This window comes from Mytilus trossulus, chromosome 6, assembly GCF_036588685.1.
Source record: "Mytilus trossulus isolate FHL-02 chromosome 6, PNRI_Mtr1.1.1.hap1, whole genome shotgun sequence".
NCBI lineage: Eukaryota > Metazoa > Mollusca > Bivalvia > Mytilida > Mytilidae > Mytilus > Mytilus trossulus.
In genome coordinates, this window is record NC_086378.1 from 76,404,719 (window position 1) to 76,427,393 (window position 22,675).

The following is a 22,675-nucleotide window of genomic DNA, read 5'->3' on the forward strand; positions in this document are numbered from 1 at the left end:
ACAAAAAGTGTTATTATTTTTTTCTAATTTACAATATGCCATTTATTTACAAAAATCCAGTTTTTGTCCTTTAACAATAAAACTATGTAAAGGACCCAACGTCTAAAGTTTGTGCATTTATGAATTACATAAATGTGTATTTATATATAAAACGTATATATGATATATGAATATCAAAGTATTATCAATTACAATATGCTATTTACAACTGTTTTGTATTCCATTGTAACATATTCCTTTCCATAAAGTTTTGACATTTTTAATATAGCGCCATTTTTTCGTTCATCTGTAACTAATTCTAGAAGTCCTTCTGCTACTTCATGTGTCCTGTAACAAGAAATGCAATAAGTTTTTACAAACTTTATTCTCACGTGTTTTACGTACCAATACAAATACTTAACTAGTGACATACGAGAGGAAGGCACTGTGTGGTTTAAAAGTCAAATATTCAGTTGTGGTACAGACGTAGGGTGGTCATATAGCATTATGATACCAGTGATATGTTAATGTCTTTGAGTCCGCGAGAGTTATTTATATTCTAATTTTCACCACATACACTATAGGTATAGGCCATACATTGAAAAATAGTTTTATATTTTTTTTTAAATCAAACCAAACAATAAACATTACAGCCATTTCAATTGTTTTTCATTCAGTCAACAAACATAATAGAGAAATCAACGTTTGAACCTTACTATAGGTGACTTTATTTTCAATTTTAGTAAATTTAGTAAAATAGATTGTATCACATTTTGTGGGGTAAATTCAGATTATTAGATACTATTCCTCTTCCTTTTAATCTCGAGGACTTGACTATCAAACATACATCTACTATAAAAACACTCACGAATTTTTTTCACACATACATACATTGTTAGAAAGACTTTGGTCTAACTTTTGAGTGTATATAAAGGCGGCAAATACAAAGGTTTTTTTCAAAGCTCATACTTCGAAGAGAAACTTAAATTGACGTGGCAAAAAAACGACAGATGGGGAAAAGACAATTGCCTAACAGCCACTGCCTAACAACACGAACCCTATCAAACACTGTGGCTGGTCTCCAGAAAGATAAACAGGTCCTATAGTTATCAAAAGTACCAGGATTATAAGTTTATACGCCAGACGTGCGTTTCGTCTACATAAGACTCATCAGTGAAGCTCAGATAAAAATAGTTGTAAACCCAACAAGTACAAAGTTGAAGAGCATTGAGGACTCAAAATTCCAAATATTTGTGCCACATAAGACTAAGGTATTCTATTCCTGGGATACGAAAATCCTGAGTTTTTTTCGAAAAAATTAAAGTTTTGACATCAGGAAATTTATTAAAATGACCATATAATTGATATTCATGTCAACACTGAAATGCAGACTACTGGGCTGGTGATACCATCGGGGAAGAAACGTCCGCTAGCAGTGACATCGACCCAGTGGTGTAAATATGTAATGTCTAGTGCTATATACTATATATGCTTTTTGAATATCAGATATGATGTCAAGCAAGTAACAGTTAAACAAGTATGTTTTAAATGTGATTGTGATCACGTCTACACCGTTTATTCTAAGAATCTCAGTCAAGTAAACTAATTACTTTTTATCTAACAAAACTAGAATTGAAGGTTGTCGTAATTTAGTACAGTAACAGGAGCATCATTATGTATAGGAAAGAATGCACAAACGTATCGTATATTATCTTTTAGTTAAATCTTCACCAAATCTCCATTATTAATATCTATGAATAATAGATAAAAAGCAATTACGAGAAGAACCTAGATATAAAACCTATTACATAAAATTGAAATGAATAACCAAAATGATATTGTCTGTTGTCAAATGATAAGCATCTCTTAATCGTTTACATAAATTGTAGCTTTGAACTTGAATAACAAGTCGAAAGTCAATGTGTAATTCATATTTTATGTCTATTTGCGTTCGTCAATCTAATTCTTTTCCCCATTCAAGGGATTGAAAACGTAATACTCGATTCTCAAAGTTTATAAAAAGAAAGATTTGAGAACAAAGACTAAAGAACGACTATATGATTAAAAGGGGCCAAAATAATGAAATGTAACATACCGTCTTTACAGCTTAAAATCAGTACATCATCAATTCAAACAAATTCATCAAAGAAAAAGACCTAAATACAGTACGCCAGGCATGCGTTTAAACTACAAAACACTCATCAGTGACGACCGAATAAAGAATATAAAATATATAATCGTGTACATGACCACCTCGCTGTGTCAACACTGTTGTGAATAAACTTGGCATGTACTTTATTAATGTTCTAACTTTGTTGTGAGGAATTTCTCGCCGTTCCTGTTCCAACATTTGCCGAAGCTGCTTGAAGGTCTGTGGTGGAGTTAGACGCTGGTTTATATCAGTGGAGTATAAATCCTCAGTATTTTCAGTAACTTAATTCACTTCATTAATGCATATACCTAGTAAAGAACAGCGAATCCTCCATTTTTATAACTTATGTCATAATGTTAAACTTACGTCATAATACCAATCTTATTGACAAATTCTGTGACTCTGTTGCCATTGACGGTGTTGTCCTTGTACAGGTCTCTGACCAAAGCCGTGTCAGCAAATGCTGGACAGATGGTATTTATCCGCACACCACCATTGATCACATCTTCATTACACTGTAAGAGTAAGGAAATATATATGCATATCAAAATAGTGCATCAAATGATTATTTGTCGGGTTTGATTTGTAGCAGCCGTTATGAAAAAGTTCATACTTTTTTCTACATATATAGGATAATTCAAAAGGAGTGTAACAAATAGATATAAGAAGATGTGGTATGAGTGCTAATGAGACAACTCCATCCAAGTAACAATGTATAAAGTAAAACATTATAGGTCAAGATACGGCCTTCAGACACAAAGCCTTGGCTCTCCCCGAACAGCAAGCTATAAAGGACCCCAAAAATAACTAGTGTAAAATCATTCAAACAGGAAAACCGACGGTCTAACTTATATAAAAATTTAGAAGACATTAATATAACAGACTTACAAATAAGGCCACACTGTAACGTTGATTTGAAGAAGAGCAATACAAGCACTTCATTTGCTTTTTTTTTTTTTTTTGCTTTTTTGAAATAAAAACGTTTATAAATATCTTTAAAAGTGTATGTGCAACTTAAATATTTGTTTGTTTTATAGAGATTAGGATTGTATTATAATAATTATAATAATGACTTATGTACCCCTTTTTGACATATGTACCTAATATGTCTGTTAATTTTGTTCACACATTGTTGCCAATATAATGGAATTGTATGCGACTGTCATTCAAGTGAGAGGGTTAACTATTTATCAAAATAGGTTTAATTCCACCATTTTCTACATCAGGAATATGAGAGAAGTCTTTCATTCGTTTGATGTGTTTTTGGCTTTGAATTTTGCCATTTGATTAGAGACTTTCTGGTTTTAAAGTTTTACTTGGAGTTCGGTATTTTTGTTAATTTACTTTTGACACAACCCTTACTAACTATGGTGATACATTTAATTAACAAAATCAATTGCAATATTTATATCTTATTATGCCATTATGATTTAATCGATCTTACAAGTATTATTTAACTTTTTAGCTCACCTGGCCCGAAGGGCCAAGTGAGCTTTTCTCATCACTTGGCGTCCGGCGTCCGTCGTCGTCGTCCGTCGTCGTCCGTCGTCGTCCGTCGTTAACTTTTACAAAAATCTTCTCCTCTGAAACTACTGGGCCAAATTTAACCAAACTTGGCCACAATCATCATTGGGGTATCTAGTTTAAAAATTGTGTCCGGTGACCCCGCCAACTAACCAAGATGGCCGCCATGGCTATAAATAGAACATAGGGGTAAAATGCAGTTTTTGGCTTATAACTCAAAAACCAAAGCATTTAGGGCAAATCTGATATGGGGTAATATTGTTATTCAGGTTAAGATCTATCTGCCCTGAAATTTTCAGATGAATCTGACATTCCGTTGTTAGGTTGCTGCCCCTGAATTGGTAATTTTAAGGAAATTTTGTTGTTTTTGGTTATTATCTTGAATATTATTTCAGATAGAGATAAACTGTAAAAAGCAATAATGTTCAGCAAAGTAAGATCTACAAATAAGTCAACATGACCAAAATGATCAGTTGACCACTTTAGGAGTTATTGCCCTTTATAGTCAATTTTTAACCATTTTTCGTAAATCTTAGTAATCTTTTAGAAAAATCTTCTCCCCTGAAACTGCTGGGCCAAATTATTTGAAACTTGGCCACAATCATCATTGGGGTATCTAGTTTAAAAATTGTGTCCGGTGACCCCACCAACTAACCAAGATGACCGCCATGGCTATAAATAGAACATAGGGGTAAAATGCAGTTTTTGGCTTATAACTCAAAAACCAAAGCATTTAGAGCAAATCTGACATTGGGTAAAATTGTTAATCAGGTGAAGATCTATCTGCCCTGAAATTTTCAGATGAATTGGACAACCTGTTTTTGGGTTGCGGCCCCTGAATTGGTAATTTTAAGGAAATTTTGCTGTTTTTGGTTATTATATTGAATATTATTATAGATATAGGTAAACTGTAAACAGCAATAATGTTCAGCAAGGTCAGATTTACAAATAAGTCAACATGACCAAAATGGTCAGTTGACCTCTTTAGGAGTTATTGCCCTTTAAAGTCAATTTTTAACCATTTTTTGTAAATTTTATATATCTTTTACTAAAATCTTCTTCTCTGAAACTGCTGTGCCAAATTGATCCAAACTTGGCCACAATCATCTTTGGGGTTTCTTGTTTAAAAAATGTGTCCGGTGACCTGACCATCAAACCAAGATGGCCGCCACGGCTAAAAATAGAACATAGGGGTAAAATGCAGTTTTTGGCTTATAACTCAAAAACCAAATAATTTAGAGAAAATCTGACATGAAGTAAAATTGTTAATCAGGTCAAGATCTATCTGCCCTGAAATTTTCAGATGAATTGGACAACCTGTTTTTGGGTTGCGGCCCCTGAATTGGTAATTTTAAGGAAATTTTGCTGTTTTATATTGAATATTATTATAGATATAGGTAAACTGTAAACAGCAATAATGTTCAGCAAAGTAAGATCTACAAATAAGTCAACATGAACGAAATGGTCAATTGACCCCTGTAGGAGTTATTGACCTTTGTAGTTAATTTTCAACCTGCTTCCTTTGTTTAATATTCACATAGACCAAGGTGAGCGACACAGGCTCTTTAGAGCCTCTAGTTATATCTTGTGTCTAATACTGTATTATGTAATTTCACATGTTTCATCTTGAAAAATAAAATAATTACAAAAAAAAAAACTATGGTGATACAATAACTTACTTACAGCTAAACTCTGACTAAACGCTACGACCCCAGATTTACTGGCACAATAAACAGGACTTAAGGGATTTGCTCTTAAACCTGCAAAGAACGATAAAATAATATTGATATCATAAGTGTCTGTGCTTTGTTTTTCTTTATAAGGAATAAATCAATAACAATTTTAAATAAAAGATTTGGTATATGTTAGCATATTTTTTTGGTTCACAAGTGAGCTTATGTTTGACCATTTGAACTATAAGATATTTCCCGTTAATTCTTAAGTAGTAATTGTTTTCTAAATTTGCGGAAATGAACTATATTGTGTTTGACATGAAAGGTCTCAACCCGTTCCTTCCTGTTCTACATTTAGTAACTACGTTTAAACATATTCTTTTTACCATTTAACTTAAAATTCTAAATTAACTATACTCTGCAAATAGGAAATGCATACTAGTAATTTATATTTAAAGAATTGAATACATATATTTTAGACAACAGAAAAACATTACGAATAAAGATATTCAATCAAAACGTTTTTGATAGAAAAAAAAACCCAGACAATTCCTTCGAGATTGGCGAATAAAATTCAGTTTTTCCCAATAAGGTATACTTCGATCATATAAAAATTAGCATCATGTATGACCAAATACACTGTTCTGCATCTCCTTAGAATGGACTCTGTCAAATTTCTAACGATCATATGTTGCGAGAAATTGCTCACTATTCATGTTTCAACATTTGTCGAAGATGATCAAGGGCGGAGGTGTACGCAAATTTGCATCCAGTTAGCCCTACGATTGTTCAATTGGATTCAAGTCCGTTAATTTGGAAGGCCAAAGTAGCACATTGATGTTGTTCTGCCCAATGTAGTTCATTGTTCAAAGTGCTTAATGAGGCCACGTATTGTCCTGTTGGAATAAATTCCTCTGCCGATCTATAACACACATACGGTGAGGTTGGATAGTTTCGGCTGTGCAGCATTGAGCCGTTAAATTACTTGTAACTTATATCAGTTCTGTTTAATGGTCATTAGAGATAGACGCCCTCACAAATTATCTACACTACCTCCTTCTTAGATACATTTGAACTATATCCTTCGCAATCAATAGCATCGTCGGACTTTTTCTCGTCTAAACGGCGTCCAAACTGCTCCAAAAGACTGAGCTGATTCTTTGCAACCCTGGTATTCCAACTGCAATGGCTGAAGAGTCAATAGTTCAATTATGTAGATTAAATGTCAAAATATACCGAACATGTCCAGGATTCATTACATATGAAAGTTCGTTCATTCTTCGGGCTGTCACTAGTATAACCAGTTTGGCTGGTATCTGTTCCTCAGTAACGTTATTGTGCTCTGACTGGTAAACATGTACCTCTTCTTATTTTCATATGAATCGAAGTTCCTCCAAACACTTGTCAAAAACAAGAGGATCAAAGAAGCCAGAACTAGAGATTAAAGAAACAACAGACACGGCTTCTCCACCTCATTTTTAGACTTAAATCTCGAATTTGACTTACACAGTCATCTCAGTACAAAAATCTATGACAAACGAGACGATTTTAATCTTGAAATTATAATTGTCCCCCACCTTAGTAGCAATTTACCAACTCCACCTGCATATATTTCCCAACTTATTCGATATTCAAGTCATTAGAGCTTGCAGCTCCTACTCAGACTTTGTAAAACGTCATCAGTGTCTGAGTAGAAAGTTGATGAACCAGGGCATGTAAAAGAACGTCTCGTCCTTTTTCTAAAAAAAAGTTTATCAGAAGGTACTAAGGTCTTGATATATAGATTCTGCGTACTGATGTTGCTTATCATCTTAACATCGTGTTTTATAGTTCTTTCATTTGTCTTTGTTCTAGTATCAATATTACTTTTACTGTTGAATGGTTTTATGTGATATCCGTTTGAAGTGGTTCGGTACTTATAAATCTCGTCAATGTGTTTGTATTGGCTGTGTGTTTTATTTATGCGACTTTTTGTATTTCTTTGGTTCTTATAACGTGACTCTGTACTTTAAGGGCATACGATACAGTTTTGATCCTGTATTTACAAGTTGATGAAAATTTTGATGACTATTCTTTACCTGATTAAATCAAATATGTAATAACAAATATGTGCTAAATTTTTAGTTAAATGAGGTCGAATTTTTGTATATTTGCTCAAAATTCGGATTTGTGGCCGTATTTTCCGTTTCGAAAGAAAGCCATAACTTTTTTTATTTTTAAAGATAAAACACAAATTGTTTTTTTGTTAAATAATTTGTAATTTCTTTATTCTATAAGTATCCTAAAATTTTATGCATTTTTTATTCATAAATAACTCATATTTATCAAATGGTCATGAATTGCGAAAAAAACGTAATTATTTGCTGTAAATAAAACAAAATGCACTATTTACAGATTTATAAAATTTGGTTCACATAATCTCCCTGCCAAATGAAACAAAATGTGGTTTTGAATAATAGGGGTCCATGCACTCGTTTTCAAATTAAATCAGTTTGAATGATAAAAATCAGTCGAAAAATGCATCTTTTCCAGATATGTCACAGTTTGACGTCGCAAAAACAACATTTTACGTTAGCAACGTCATTACCTCCCCTGTAACTGTATCGTATGCCCTTTAAAGATCCCGTCAGTATGATATTGTTCTATTATATGTCATTACGATATATTTCTATTATGAATTACAATATACGTTGAACCACAAACGTCAAAATCATTCAATCGCGTACTGGAATTCACTATTTGTGGATTCTTATAAATTCTATATATAAATTTTAAATCTCGGTCTATTTCTGAAATTTATTCTTACATACTTTTGATTTTTAACCTTGTATGCTAACATCGCTTATGTAAATTTAAATAAATTGTGTATGCACATTGAACGACGTCAGACACCAAAACAATGAATGTGTTTGTAGATAGTAGATGTTTTGTGTTCTGTTAAATTGTTCCTTTTAGAATTGTTATACGATGATGACTGATGTACCCATATTTGGCTATTTGATATATTTATTGTGTCTGTTAAGTAAACGCATCAATGTAAATATAACGGAATTTGATGAGACTGTCATCTAAGTGAGAGGGTTAGCGCTATAAAACCAGGTTTAATCCACCATTTTCTACATTTGAAAATGGCTGTACCAAGTCAGGAATATGACAGTTTTTGTCCATTCGTTTGATGCATTTTGTTATTTGATTTTGCAATGTGATTTTGGACTTTCCGAATTGATTTTCCTCTAGGTTCAGTATTTTTGTGATTTTACTTTTGGCTGCATTTAAACTTTATGTTAATTAAAATCTTCGAATTTTGTTCTATCATATGCGACAGTTTAACTATTGGGATGACTACAATTTTCTCATGAAAATTGTTAGCAAAATTGTGCGGCGATAAATGTGATATGCACTTTTATCTAGTCGCCAAGCTCGTGTGACAGAGAGCCAAACCAAACGTACGGACTTTTGAAGTTGAAAACTTACCTGTACAATTTCCAGGGTGCAATTCAGTTTCATGTTTACCTGGTAAAATGCATATTTTACGTATAGTACAGAAGAAGTCTGTGAAGTTTTTTTTGTTTATATAAAATTGCGAATGGAAATGGGGAATGTGTCAAAGAGACAACAACCCGACCAAATAAAAACCAACAGCAGAAGGTCACCAACAGGTCTTCAATGTAGCGAGAAATTCCCGCACCCAGAGGCGTCCTTCAGCCTGTATAAGTATACTCTATCTATACTCTTCTGTATAAGTATACTATATATATACTCTTCTAAAACAGTTGCAAAACAAAATAGGAAATTCCAACAAGAATGTCTGAACTTACCTGTAGCAGACATAACGTTAACGATCACACCAATATTCCAGCCTATATCTGAGCTTACCTGTAGCAGACGATACGTTAAAGATCACACCAACATTATTATTCTAGCCTTTGTCCGAGCTTACCTGTAGCAGACGATACGTTTACAATTCCGCCAACATTCCCGCCTTTGTCTTAACTTAACTGCTGCAGACGATACGTAAACGACCACGCCAGCCTCTTTCCTTTGTCTGAACTTACTTGCTGTAGATGATACGTTTATGATCGCACGAACATCCCCGCCTTCGTCTAAACTAACCTGCTGCAGACGATACGTTAACGATCACACCGCCATTCCCACCTTTGTCGGTTTTCAGATATTCCAGACCAAGAAATGTCCCGCTGATCATTCCTTTCTACAATAAAAGAATATAAATCGAATTAATTAAGTCTTTATACTGCAACTGCGATATGTGTGCAGTCAATTATTCTGACCTTTTTTACATTGAAACAAGGACCATAATTCTGCTCAAAATCATCAGACTGGAACAAAATTCGAACTTGATCTGTAACTTGTCATGATAAAACAATATAGCAGATATCAAATCAATATTTTCTAGCATGAAGAAAAAACGTGTGGACAGATGGACGGAGCGAAAACATATGCATTAAGTCTCCTTCGACTTCGTCGGTAGGGGACTTATACAGGCAACAGTTGTAAACCGGTGTTAAAAAGTCATAAATCGATTGCGAGAAAACAAATCTTGGTTACAAACGAAAACCGAGGAAAGACATCAACTATAAGAGGACAACAAACCCATGTTTTTTTTCTTAAAATGTCCTATGCAAATATGTTCCTGTTGTTCATTTACCTACTTCGTATGGCTAGCTAAGCCTCCTGCTTAAATTTAAGAGACTAGATCACTCAAACTACACATTCGTATTGTTCATGATAAATCAGGCGTTTTGTGAAGTCGATAATATGAATACTAGGGTATATCGTTTTGTGAAGTCCATAATATGAATACTAGGGTATATCATATATTCGTCAAAGAGACCGAACCCCGACAGTATAGAAAACAAACTACCTCTACAATTCGTTTGATTTTCAAGTTGTTTGCAGGATGTAAAAAAAAACAAGTTTACCGATCCTGTTATTTCTGGTTAATATTTAATTTATAAATATTTTTGGAATATAGCAAGGCAGTCATCGTTTATAACAGATGTGTACTGGTAATATCCTTCTTCGTTTTTGTTACCATTCTTACTGCCTTTGCACTTTTATTACAACTGAGAAAGGATATGCTCCATTTGTTTTTGTTACCATTCCTTATCCCTATTTTCGTTTATGACAGCTTGGTAGGGATATGTTCACGTGTCTGATAAAATTGCCCCTGTCATTGTTCTTAACAGATGAGTAAGGAAGAGCTTTATTTGACAATTACTTACCCCTATCATTGATTATAGCAGAAAAGTAGGAATATGTTCCCTGTGTTTGTGTTATTATTCATTACTCTATCACTATACTCGTTTATAACATCACCAAATGCGACTGTGAATGACTTGTTATAAGCAAAAAGTCAGGTACTACTATTTGAACAGGATAACCTGCCCTTCCAGAACAGCATGTGGGTGTACACACAGTTATGGTATTGCCTTATATTTGGTTTTCATTGTAATTTTAAGTACCGTACGATTATTCTACATGTATTTTTTTTTGTCTCAATTTGGTGTTTACACGACCCTAATGTTTCAAGGGTTACAGGCTAATAATTCATAATTTTCATTATCCTATATAAGATAATATCTTACCAAATTGACATCAACTGTTCTTTCCCAAGAAGTTGTTTCTCCGCCAATACCAGCATTATTTATCACAACATCCAAACGACCAAATTTTTCTTTTGTACTTTTGAAGAAGGCTGAAGATGAGAAACAAATTTTAATACAAGTCAATTTTAAACCTAAGATTTATACACATTTCAGTTTAAAGTTTTCTTTTATTGAAGTTCATTGCTAAAAATAAAAAGAAGCTGTGTTTGGTATTTTGTCTTTAAATTGAGTTTCTAGTTCTTATATAAGTTTTAATGGAAGAGCTTCATAAGTGAGATATCGTGTATACATTTGTAGCAGAAAATGCTTTTTTACGACATTTGAGAGGCGTCGTGTTATTTTACCATTCCCCTCTAATTTATGATGTATTTACTGATTATATACAATGATCTTTATTTACAAAACTAGCACTGCAAATTAAATATATGTTCTAAAACTTTTTGTTTTCTAAAGGCCCATTGTTCGAATAGCATGTTTTCTCCGTTTTTCCACGTCTTGATATTTCATATGATTTTCTAACTCATTTACTAATTGGTTAAATTCATGTTTGTTTGTTAAACGGGGTCAAAAGTAGACGTTACAGATAGTGTTGCCTGATATAATGCAACAAACGCTAGTTTATCATTAAAAGTCTTATTTTCCAGATCATGGTGGAATTCTATAGATATTTTAAAATATTATTATCTGATTCAAAGCATTCGTAAATGTCAATCAAGATAGCAGTGATTGACTGATCTATGTGCCAGGTCGAAAGTAAACTTTTAAACAGTTAAGGTCACACGCGCTCTCAGCACGCGCCTATAGCTTGATTACCAGAAAGATTATTTTAATGCCAGATTTTGTCAAGATTACTTCCAGGAGATAATATCTGGAAGAAATGTTTCAAATTTAACAAGATAAATCGAAAGAATTCGTTTCGACAAAAAAATAATGGTTTACGTTGAAGCCATTATTATACAACCAGCCCAGATTGACTGTGGAATATGTCAAGAAGGAGTCGGACATTTTCAACGTTAAGTTTGAGACACTATACGTAAACATAAATATATTCAATGAAACAGAATTATATTTATTTACAACATTTGAAACCCTTGTCGATTTAGAACTAAGCATATTTAATAGAAATCTGTCTATTTCTGAAGACTGCATGTTCACCTCATATTAGATTATCAGATGTTTTTTGGTTAGTTCTGTCGTTGGTTAGCTGTCTGAATGTTGTATACTAAAACGCAGTTTATTCTTTCAAGAAAGATAATTTGCTCAGATCACAGACGTAATTTTTGGTATATCATAAATGTCAATATTATTTGTGTCAATTTAAAAAAAAAACATTGTATCAAATTACTTTGCTCTTCATTTGTCCTTTGATTGAAATAAAACATTTCATCTTATTGTATCTCAATATAATACTCTGAAAAGAATAGTTGAAGCCTGTGATAGAAAGGGTGTCAATAATCTGTCAGTTTATTAACAAAAATATAACTGGGGAAAAATCGTTGAAGTATGCATGGGCAGATAACTAAGAGATAACATCTTTTGACAGTTTAATGAATTCTGTTTATGTCTGAAAGAAGAAAAGTATACCATTTCTACTTTTTTTAAAGCCAGATTATTCATAGACGTTTATATGACATGTATTAGGTAACAAAAATAAGGCGTGTTCTTACATTTCAGAAATTTCGCTTCTTTAATAACAAAGTATTTTCTTCAAGATGTGAAACGCATAAGTGCCGTGTTTTTAAAATAAAATAAAAAGAGTCGTTGTTATTGTAATAAGACCGTTCTGATAGGCTATGTGTGACTGAAAAGTCGCATAAAAGATTTTGATTCTTATTTTTATATTTTAGAAATCGGGACCTAATGGATTGAATTATATATTATATATAATGATTACAGCACATTCATTAGAACCCAATCGACTTGTGTTTGATCGTACATGTACGTGCATGTATGTGTCCAAATAAAATTAATGTGGCGAATATATTCGTACTGAATGATTCTCCCGTTTTATAGTTTGGGTTTCAAGTAAATTCAATGATATCTTTGGGTGGTATATGACTAAATTCTAGGTAACTCGGAGTCCGAAAAAGTGTCAGAATATATATGGTAGTAGTCCACCTGCTGACTACTGCCTTGTTAACAATCCTTATTTTAGAGATTCAGAAATTTGATTACAAATTAGAATAACAGCTACGCCATGAGCGCATGATACGCCCATCATATATTCAAAGAATAAAGTACCATTACTTCTCAATGTTATATAAAAAAAAATATTAACATTTAACGGGAGGTTTACTTGGTAAATATAAATCAGTTACCAAACTTTAATGAAAACTACTCAAAGCACTTTCGGGATATCGTCCGAAAAATTGAATAATCTGATTCAATCACGCCTTTTTTATGAATAAAATCCCGTAACTTGGAAACGTAAAATCCAAAAATTAAAAAAATTAAATGAGAGTTTACAACAATAGATATAAACAATTTACCAAAGTTTTATGAAAACTGCTGAAAGCGTTTTTGAGTTATTAAACTGGAAATTCCACCCTTTTTTTTTATGAACACTACCCATAACTCGAAAATATAAAATATAAAATTAATAATAAAAAAAACGAAAAGAGCTTGTGTCAATATATATAAATAATTCACCAAAGTTTCATGCAAATTGGTTAAAAAGTCAGAAAACTGGAAAATCCTCCTTTTTGTATTGAATAAAGTTAACCCCAAAACATGGAAACGTAAATCTATAATTTATAAAAAACGAAAGGGAGATTACGTCAATAGATATATACAATTCACAGAAGTTTCATTCAAATTAGTTAAAGCGTTTTTTAGTTAAAGTCCGATATGTTGACGACGGACGGACAACGGTATACCAAAATACGTCACGTAAACGGGCATCTAAAAACGAAATTGCTGGATCCAACAAAGTTTTTAGATGTTTGAAATATCTTGGTATCTTGAAATCAATCACAATATTCTGTTAACCTGACAGTTGTGAATATACACCATAAAATATTTTGGTACATTTAAAATTTCAAAGGCTTTATTCAAGGTGTTTTAATCTCAAATTATGAGAAAAGTAATCTTTCTCAGCTAACTTAGACAATTTAATCATGTCAATTAAATTGCATTGCATGTTGTTTTTATACTGTTCATTTTGATTATTACATGCATTTTACATAATGCAGACAGAATTTTAAATTGTTTAGAATGCACTTTTAGAAGAAGATATTAAATTATTTGTTCGTTCTGTTAGAACAACCTTTTCTTATTATACTGTGAGATTACAAATGATTATTTACAACTAACTTTCTTTTCCAGTTTTTGTAAATTACACTACATTTATACAGGGTGGTAATTCCATTCCACGACTGGGCATTCAAAAGCATATTTTATTTTAGTAATATAATAGAAAATGAATATATGGGAACATATTTCACGAATGTAGCCTGGTTTAAAGTAGCTTATAAAGACTCCGGCTGCAGACAGGATATTCAGTTTCGTGGACAAAATATAGTTGTTTTTCTTTTTTTTATGACTGATATATATATTCGTCTTCTTGTGCAGTTGATTGCAACTTGGTCCAGATACACAATTATGAAATAATGAAACTTACTTCCAAGCAATTTATGAAAAATCCCTATGTTCTACTCCAAGAATATATTAGATAGTGACAGTTTGAAATAGATACAGGGCCGTCTATTATAAAGGAGGTCAAAATCGGACACCACAAAAGAAAAGAACGAGACACGCACTAACAAGACGACTGAAGACCAATGAAATCATCGTAGGGAACGACCAGTTAACTGCAAAATGGGGGAGGGGTCTCCCTACTTGAAGAGAAAAAAATAAGGTGGTCAAGCAGATGATATTTTTTTTAATCCTGAATCTAGTTTTCCTCATACCTTCAAATGTTTAATTTTGAAAAAAAATGTCGAAAACTAAAAATATGTGAAATGTGGAACTATGGCAACTACTGCAAATTTAAGTTAAGTCTTATTTCTAAAAGTACCAGAAATATGGATACAGCGAACAAGCAGTCGGTTCCTAATATTGGTTGCCGCAATTTCGAAAAGGCGAAAATTAACTTTTCTCTACATGGACCTTCATATCGGTAGGGAAAACATACCCATTCAAAAACAACGTGCGCTATGTTGATTTGGTGGTTACCGAAAACCAAAACTCGTACTTTCGACATTTTTTTTTTACCGTGAATGGTACCTAATGTTCCCTGTGGTTTTTGACAAGTCATGTGTAAATACGTACCTGCCATTTCATCCTGACTGGTGACATTACATTTCTGAAACATCACTTTACTTTCGCCATATTTATTTTGTAGATTTTGTAGAGTTTCCTTCCCTGCGTCATCGTTGATATCACAGAATGAAACCTTAAAAAAACAGAGAAAATATCTGTTATTATATCATGAAAATGTGGTATAAATGCCAATGAGACAACTCGCCATCCACATCTCAATTTTTAATAGTAAACCATTATAGGTCAAGGCACAATTTATAAAAGTAAACCATTATAGGGTCAATGTCGCATGTTGTTACAAAGCAACGACGCAGGATTGCACGACGAGCCAAAGGTTCGAGGGTTGATATCAACTGAGTGCTGGTAAAACATGATATAGAAATGAAATATAATGTTGATTTTACCTTTTTTTTCCTACGGATGAAAATTTAACTGACAGCTAAACTTCGCTTACAAACTATTGACTGTTAACATCAGCTGTATATCCCAACTCAAGCTAAACAAGAGTTACTTTTTTATTAGACTCTTAATTCTTCAAAGTGTAGATTATATATTAAGGTATGTTGTGGTTGTAACAAAGTGTATATAAAAAAGCTATTTTATTTGCAATCAAGTATCCTGTTTATATCGCAAATATACAGCAAAAATTCGTTTATGTTAACGTAACCTTTGTGTTGAAACTGTACGGTTTTTTTTAATATTATTACGTTTATTTAGCAAAACAGCTACTTATATTATATTATATCTGTATTAAATTAAATCAAAAAACCGTCAACATAAAGGTTGATAGAAGAATTGGTATACGTGTATATTATATTTCATGAAATTTTCACACGCTTACATCCACCTCCATTCGTCCTTCCTGTTCGTATATGAAAGTGTTCTACCTTCCTTATGACAAAATGTAAACAAAACAAACACAAAATAAAACAAATGTTCACATATGAAAGTTTTCTATCTTCCTTGTGACAAAAATGGCTGTTATCTGCTCTATGGTCGGGTGGTTGTCGCTTTGACATATTCACCATTTCCTTTCTCAATTTTAAAACAAATACAAAACATAACAAATATCATTGTGAAAACAAATCAACGAGATCTCAAATAAAGTATGTGTCCTCTATTGTTTTTGCTTGTCTTGTCTTGTTTCTATACGAGACGAAGAAGATTGTACTTTTTGTAAGGAGAGCACTTAAAGGGTCAATTGTACTTTAATCAGAGCACTAAACAAATAATTGCTTTCGATTATTTGAAAAATACACATTGCATTTTACAATTAATAAATTAATAAATTCATATACATGTAGCTTTCTGAACTTACTATTACTAAATTGAACTATTCACACAAACATGATATGGATTTAGTTTAAACAGTATTGCATTCAAATAATTTGAATTGGATTGGGGGAAAGGCATTTGAAGCCTATGTAAGCTTTCCCGTAAATCAAGGTTCAAAATAGTATATTCAAACAATGCAACAAATACACAAAAATAATGGCAACACAGAAATATTTTTTCTAAATTCCTCATAGCTGACTGGAATGACATGATATGAAAGTTTTAAAGTTGGTAGTATATTATTCACATAAGCTTCAAGATTATACTCAGGGATCAATTGGCATCAACGACAAATCCTTCATTTTTCACTCTCGTTTTAGTAATACAATAACTCGGTACATACATTTGTAACTCATTATCAATTGAAAAATTACAATGAATTTCCAAATGTTAACAAGAATATCAACACATTTTTTTTAATACTCAATCTGATATATGGATGCAATATTTTACAATAACACCTTACCTTTGACTTCCTTTGAAGAAAAGTTTTTACAAATGCCATTCCTATTCCCGAGGCCCCTCCAGATATAACAGCAACTTTACCCTCAAGAGAACGCATGTTTACTTTCCATTTATGTAAATAAAACATCTAACAGAGCCACCTCCACAAGTTTTTATTATTATTTAAGTGACCATTTCCTTTTTCTATTTCTCTTAAAGAGAATGGATGTGGAAAAATTGACAGTTCAAGTTTATATCACTTTAATCTAGAAGATTATTTATCGGAAATGTCAAGTGATTGATGGTGATATGGTTTACATTAATTTTACTATTCATAATTTATATATATAGGTTGTCACACATGCGTCTTCCTAGAATCATATATCCTGGTTCTACACATTTGTTACTACACATTCGTCTAAGCGAAAGTCGTCATCAATATGAGACAATTCTTCTATAGAGATTGATTGACACATAAACCAAAAACTAGAGATTACTGTATAGCCTGAAGTCAACAACGAGCAAAGCCAATACCGCTTAGTCAGTTATAAAAGGCCCCGAAATGACAAAAGTTTTAACAATTCAAAAAAGAAAACTTTAACGGCCTAATTTATGTAAAAAGTAATGAACGAGTCGAAATATAAATATAACAAACGACAACCACTGAATTACAGGCTCCTGACTTGGGACAGGCTAAAACATACAGAATGTGGCGGGGGTAAATATATTAGTGATCGCATTACTCTCCACTAATCAATAGACAGTGGTGCAAAAGATCTGTACAAGAACTGTACAAAACAATAAACAAACAACGTATATAATTAAAAGAAACATAAAAAAAAACATTCATTTACAGGCTCCTGCATGGCTTGGTGAATGCACATACAGAATGTGGCAGGGTTGAACATGTTAGCGGCCAGCCAACTCTCCCCTAACCCGAGGGGGTGGTGTAGAAGTAAGTGTACTATGATCCTGGCTCTACCTATTTGTTATTACACATAAATCTATTGAAAAGTCATAAACCCTGGCTTATTGAGTGTGTTTTGTCAAATGTAAACACAGTACTATCCAGAATCAGACTCAGGAGGATAAACGTGCATTGTGGTTTGACCAAAATATCCATTGGCTGATCCAGGGGGGTCCGGGGATTGGAACCCCCCTTTTTTGGCCGATCAATGCATTTCAATTGTGACATATAGTTGGAACACCCCTTTTTTGTCATGGGTTGGGACCCCCCCCCCCCCCCCCCCCTGATATTTATTATAAAATATAAAATATCCATTATATAACTTGAAAAGGGGAACTTTACTTATAATACAGTAGAATAAGGAATACAACTGAACAAATTATAATCAGTGCCATTTGAAATAACTACAACATTTTAAAAGAAAAAGGCTGCTGCGTCCGCTCGCAGCATTATACATGGATAAATCGGAAAAGGGAAAGTTGTTTCCGTACATCTGTGTTTTGCTGGAGACAGTAATATGTTGGAAAAATTAATTTCATAATACTGTTGCTGGACACTAGAATGTTGTTTCCGATTTCGATCGATGTTTTCTGCTGCGGCAGTTTTCAACAAATAAAATAAATGATGCAACTTAATACAACTTCCTGTATAGAAGCCAGCATATTTGGAACCTGCTTTCCCAATCATCTGCTCAAGAAAGTGGTCATCCTGCTAAAAGCTGCACTGTTGGTCTTTTTTTTACGTGACAAAGGGGAGATGTATTCATCACCAGTCCAGTAGTCAGCATTCATGTGCTGATATGAAATGTCAAAGTTATATGCTTGATAAAGATATATGCTAGACATAATAATAATAAGATTGTCAAATCAATATGGGCATTTGTGGACAAAGCAATATGCTGGATACAGATAACTTTTAGACATAGACATATCGTGCGCAGTGTAGACCACAATAATATGCTGGACACAGATATCTGCTAGACATAGACACATGGTGGGCAAGGTTAATAGAGTAAATCAGTAATATGACAGATACAGTAATGCTGTAAACACATATCTGCTAGACATAAAAATAAGTTGAAACAATAGTACCGGGACAAAGTTATATACTAGACATAGGAACATGCTGGACACAGTAATTAGATGGACACAGATAGCTGCTAGACATAGAGCATTACACAAAAAGTAATTTGGTTGACACAGTAATATGCTAGACACATATTTGCTAGACATAGTGGCAGACTAGACACAATGAAATGCTAAAAAAAATAGGGCGATGGAAACAGTGATATTTAGAACATAGTTATAAGCTGGACACAGTAATAGGCTGGACAATTATATGCTAAACAACGAATAAAATCCCATGCACAAATTATAGCCCTTAAACGCCATTGAAAAAAAAAGATTGTCAAAATTTTATTAGCAAGGCTTCAACCATCTTCGCTAACAAAGGCTGAAAGGGTCACCAGGTTGGGGATAAGAATATTCCGTTTGAAAATATATATATTTTTTGTCTTCTTTCTAATCTCTTTCTCTCAAATGCAAGTCATTGATTAAAATGTCGGGTTATTGTAGATCATGGGTTAATTTATCAATATCTTATACCCGTTTTCTGACAGTTAGTAAATAGGTCATATGTTACATTTCAATTGATATATTTTGTCACGTCTTAGTAATCTGATAACAAGGTTTAAAATACTAAAGTATAGATAAGTTAGTATAAGTAAATTGTTTCCCACGAACCCCATAATTATAATGAATTCACTACAATTTTTTTACCTTTGTTAACTTTAAATTGTGCTGTTTAGGCTGATTATATTCAGTTTTGATTATGTCCTTTAGTTGTCAAACTGACAGTAATTGTACATAGTAAAGTTGAAACGATAATATGTGTACTTATTAAGATCTATTAAGCAGTATAAAAAAAATCGAAAATTAAATGAGCTTACATTCCAAGTGAGGGAATTCACCTTCACAGATGACATTTGTACATAAGACCTCCATATTATATAATTATGTAGCTATAGATTTGATATTGTTTCACTCAGAAGATGTTTAAATATGCATGGGTCTTTTTTTTTACAATAATTAGGCTGTTAGTTTTCTCGTTTGAAGTGTTTTACATTTGTGATTTCGTGGCTTTTTATAGCTGACTATGCAGTATGGGCTTTGCTCATTGTTGAAGGTCACATATAGCTGTTAACTTCTGTATCATTGGTCCCTTGTCGAGAGTTGTCGCATTGCCAATCATACCACTTCTTCTATCTAAATCAATTGAAGATATTGGTCAAGGGTATAAAACACGATTACCAATCAATCAATGACGAGCCCCTTCTTCTTCCCTGTTACTGTCAACATATGGGGGAGGGGGTAAATGTGTTATACGGTCAAATCTTATTAACAGTTGCATGTAAATAGTTTGTGCAATACGGTCAGATCTTATTACTATTGTCAGGATAAACAGTTGCATGTAAATAGTTATTAACAGACTGTCTATTGTAGTGACAATAATGTACGTTAATAGGTTTGATTGAGGGGTCGTGTCATCTTTATGTTGCAGTGCAATAATACTCATCCTGTTTAATGGATTTGTTTATCAATATTATTATTTGGTTTGCAGTATCAATAATAAGCTTGTTCATTTCATAAAAATCAATTGTCTGCATCATAACTCTGAAATATAACCTGTACGCTAATACAGTTTTCCGTATGTTGATTGAATTATGTCATGTTAACATGGTTAATGCAGTCAAAACATGAAATATTAAGAGGAGCACTTTGATCATTTCTGCAAAAAAATCCTCTTACAAGATTTAGTGTTTTCAATTTTACGCTCGACAATATAAGCTTTCTTGTTTTTACGATTCATTAGCAGATAAGTTTTTATTTTAAATATCAAATGTAAATGACGTTTTTGGCTTTACAGTGTGCAAGGAAAAATACTATAAATAAGTTCTTGTACAGATGGTTTCGTTGATTTGTTTTAAAGCGATACATATTACAGGTAACATTCTCATGCAGTTTAACATGCATGTTATTGCAATCAAGTAATCATTTACGCGAATGTATACAAATTAATTAACCATTAAATTATATTACCTTCGCATCCTGTTCCAAAAGAATCTCAGAAAATGCTAATCCTAGGCCCTGAGCACCTCCAGTTATAAGAACAACTTTATCCGTAAGCATCTTTCTTCCCTGAGTTGTTGTAAATAAATGCAATTCTTTTTATAGATCTATGTAAACATTCAGTATCAGCTAGGATTCATATTTCGACTGTCATTTGTTAAATGGGGTATATTGAAAATCCCCCGATTTACAACCGGTCTACATGTGGCATTAACAGTTAGGCTCGTAAATAACGATAATTGTCCGAATGAGATCACTAGAACATGTCGGCATATGGCATTAACAGTTAGGCTCGTAAATAACTACGATTGTCCGAATTAGATCACTAGAACATATAAACAATCATAATTTGAATGAATGTAATTATAGAATTATTTATAAATCCAGTTGTTGCAGATTGCTTTATAATTCCCACGGTGAATATTTACTTATATTGATTCTGTGAGAACGAGATTAACGAGAGTCTCATTAGTTATATACTAACATCAACAATTACTATCTATTTGCTTCATTGCAAATATAAATGAAATTCTAATAATATCGCAATTATACTGAACGTCAAGGAGAGCAAAACAAATTTTGAAGTGCTTTGTTTTTAATTCAGTACTAATCTGGATAAATCAGTATGTGTAATACCGGTAACATCGCCCTATTGATATCAAAACAATGGACATTCTCTTCCAGTTGCAATTTTTGTTTCGCCTGGGAAACCTTTGAAATTATTATATGATGCATTATAGATACATTTCTATCCTATAAAATTGAGTATGTAAACTGGAAATGTATTAAAGAGACAACAAGTTCAACCCGACGAAAGAGCAACAAACAACCGAAGGCTATTAATGGGTCTTGTAGCAAGAGAATTCCGCATCGAAGGTGGGATTCAACTGGTCACCTAAAAATTATTATTCTCGAGTGAATACTGCTTAAGGGCATACGATACAGTTTTGATCCTGTATTTACAAGTTCGTGAAAATTTGCATATAGGCTATTTTTTACCTGATCAAATCAAATATGTAATAAAAAATATACCTTCATGTGCTACTTTTTGAGTAAAATGAGGTCGAAATTTTGTTTATTTGCTCAAAATTCATATTTGTGGCCGTATTTTCTTTTTCGAAAGAAAGGCACATCTTTTTTGTTATAAAAGATAAACACAAATTGTTTTTTGTTAAATAATCGGTAATGTCTGTATTGTATAAGTATTTTAAAACATTATACATTTTTTATTCAGAAATAACTCCAATTTATCAAAATGTTCATGAATTGAGGAAAATACGTCATTTTTTGCTGTATGTTTATCAAAATTTTAAAAAATCCTCTATTTACAGTTTTATAAAATTTTGGTCACAAAATCTCCCTGCAAAATGAAACAAATTGCTGTTTTGAAAAATTGGGGTCCATGAACTCGTTTTCAAATTAAATCAGTTTGAATGATAAAAACCAGTCGAAAAATGCATCTTTTCCCGATATGTCAGGAAAGAAGATGTGGTATGATAGCCAATGAAACTACTCTCCACAAGAGACAAAAATGACACAGAAATTAACAACTATAGGTCAACATACGGCCTTCAACAATGAGCAAA

General features: G+C 32.7%; 1 protein-coding gene across 2 annotated transcripts; it reads right to left on the reverse strand.

The window, feature by feature from the left end:
- On the reverse strand, positions 1 to 21,572 carry LOC134721869 (15-hydroxyprostaglandin dehydrogenase [NAD(+)]-like). Of its 2 annotated transcripts, none has more exons than XM_063585130.1 (7): positions 17,017 to 17,194; positions 15,225 to 15,348; positions 10,935 to 11,044; positions 9,442 to 9,538; positions 5,339 to 5,415; positions 2,498 to 2,646; positions 1 to 327 (listed from the first exon to the last, which is right to left on the reverse strand). In XM_063585130.1, the coding sequence occupies exons 1-7, from the start codon at positions 17,140 to 17,142 to the stop codon at positions 189 to 191; spliced, it is 822 nt and encodes a 273-aa protein (XP_063441200.1). In that variant the 5' UTR covers positions 17,143 to 17,194; the 3' UTR covers positions 1 to 188. The 2 variants fall into 2 exon arrangements, with proteins under 2 accessions (XP_063441200.1, XP_063441202.1); XM_063585132.1 differs by lacking the exon at positions 17,017 to 17,194 and adding an exon at positions 21,060 to 21,572 and having other exon boundaries at positions 4 to 327.
- Positions 21,573 to 22,675: the final 1,103 nt, after the last annotated feature.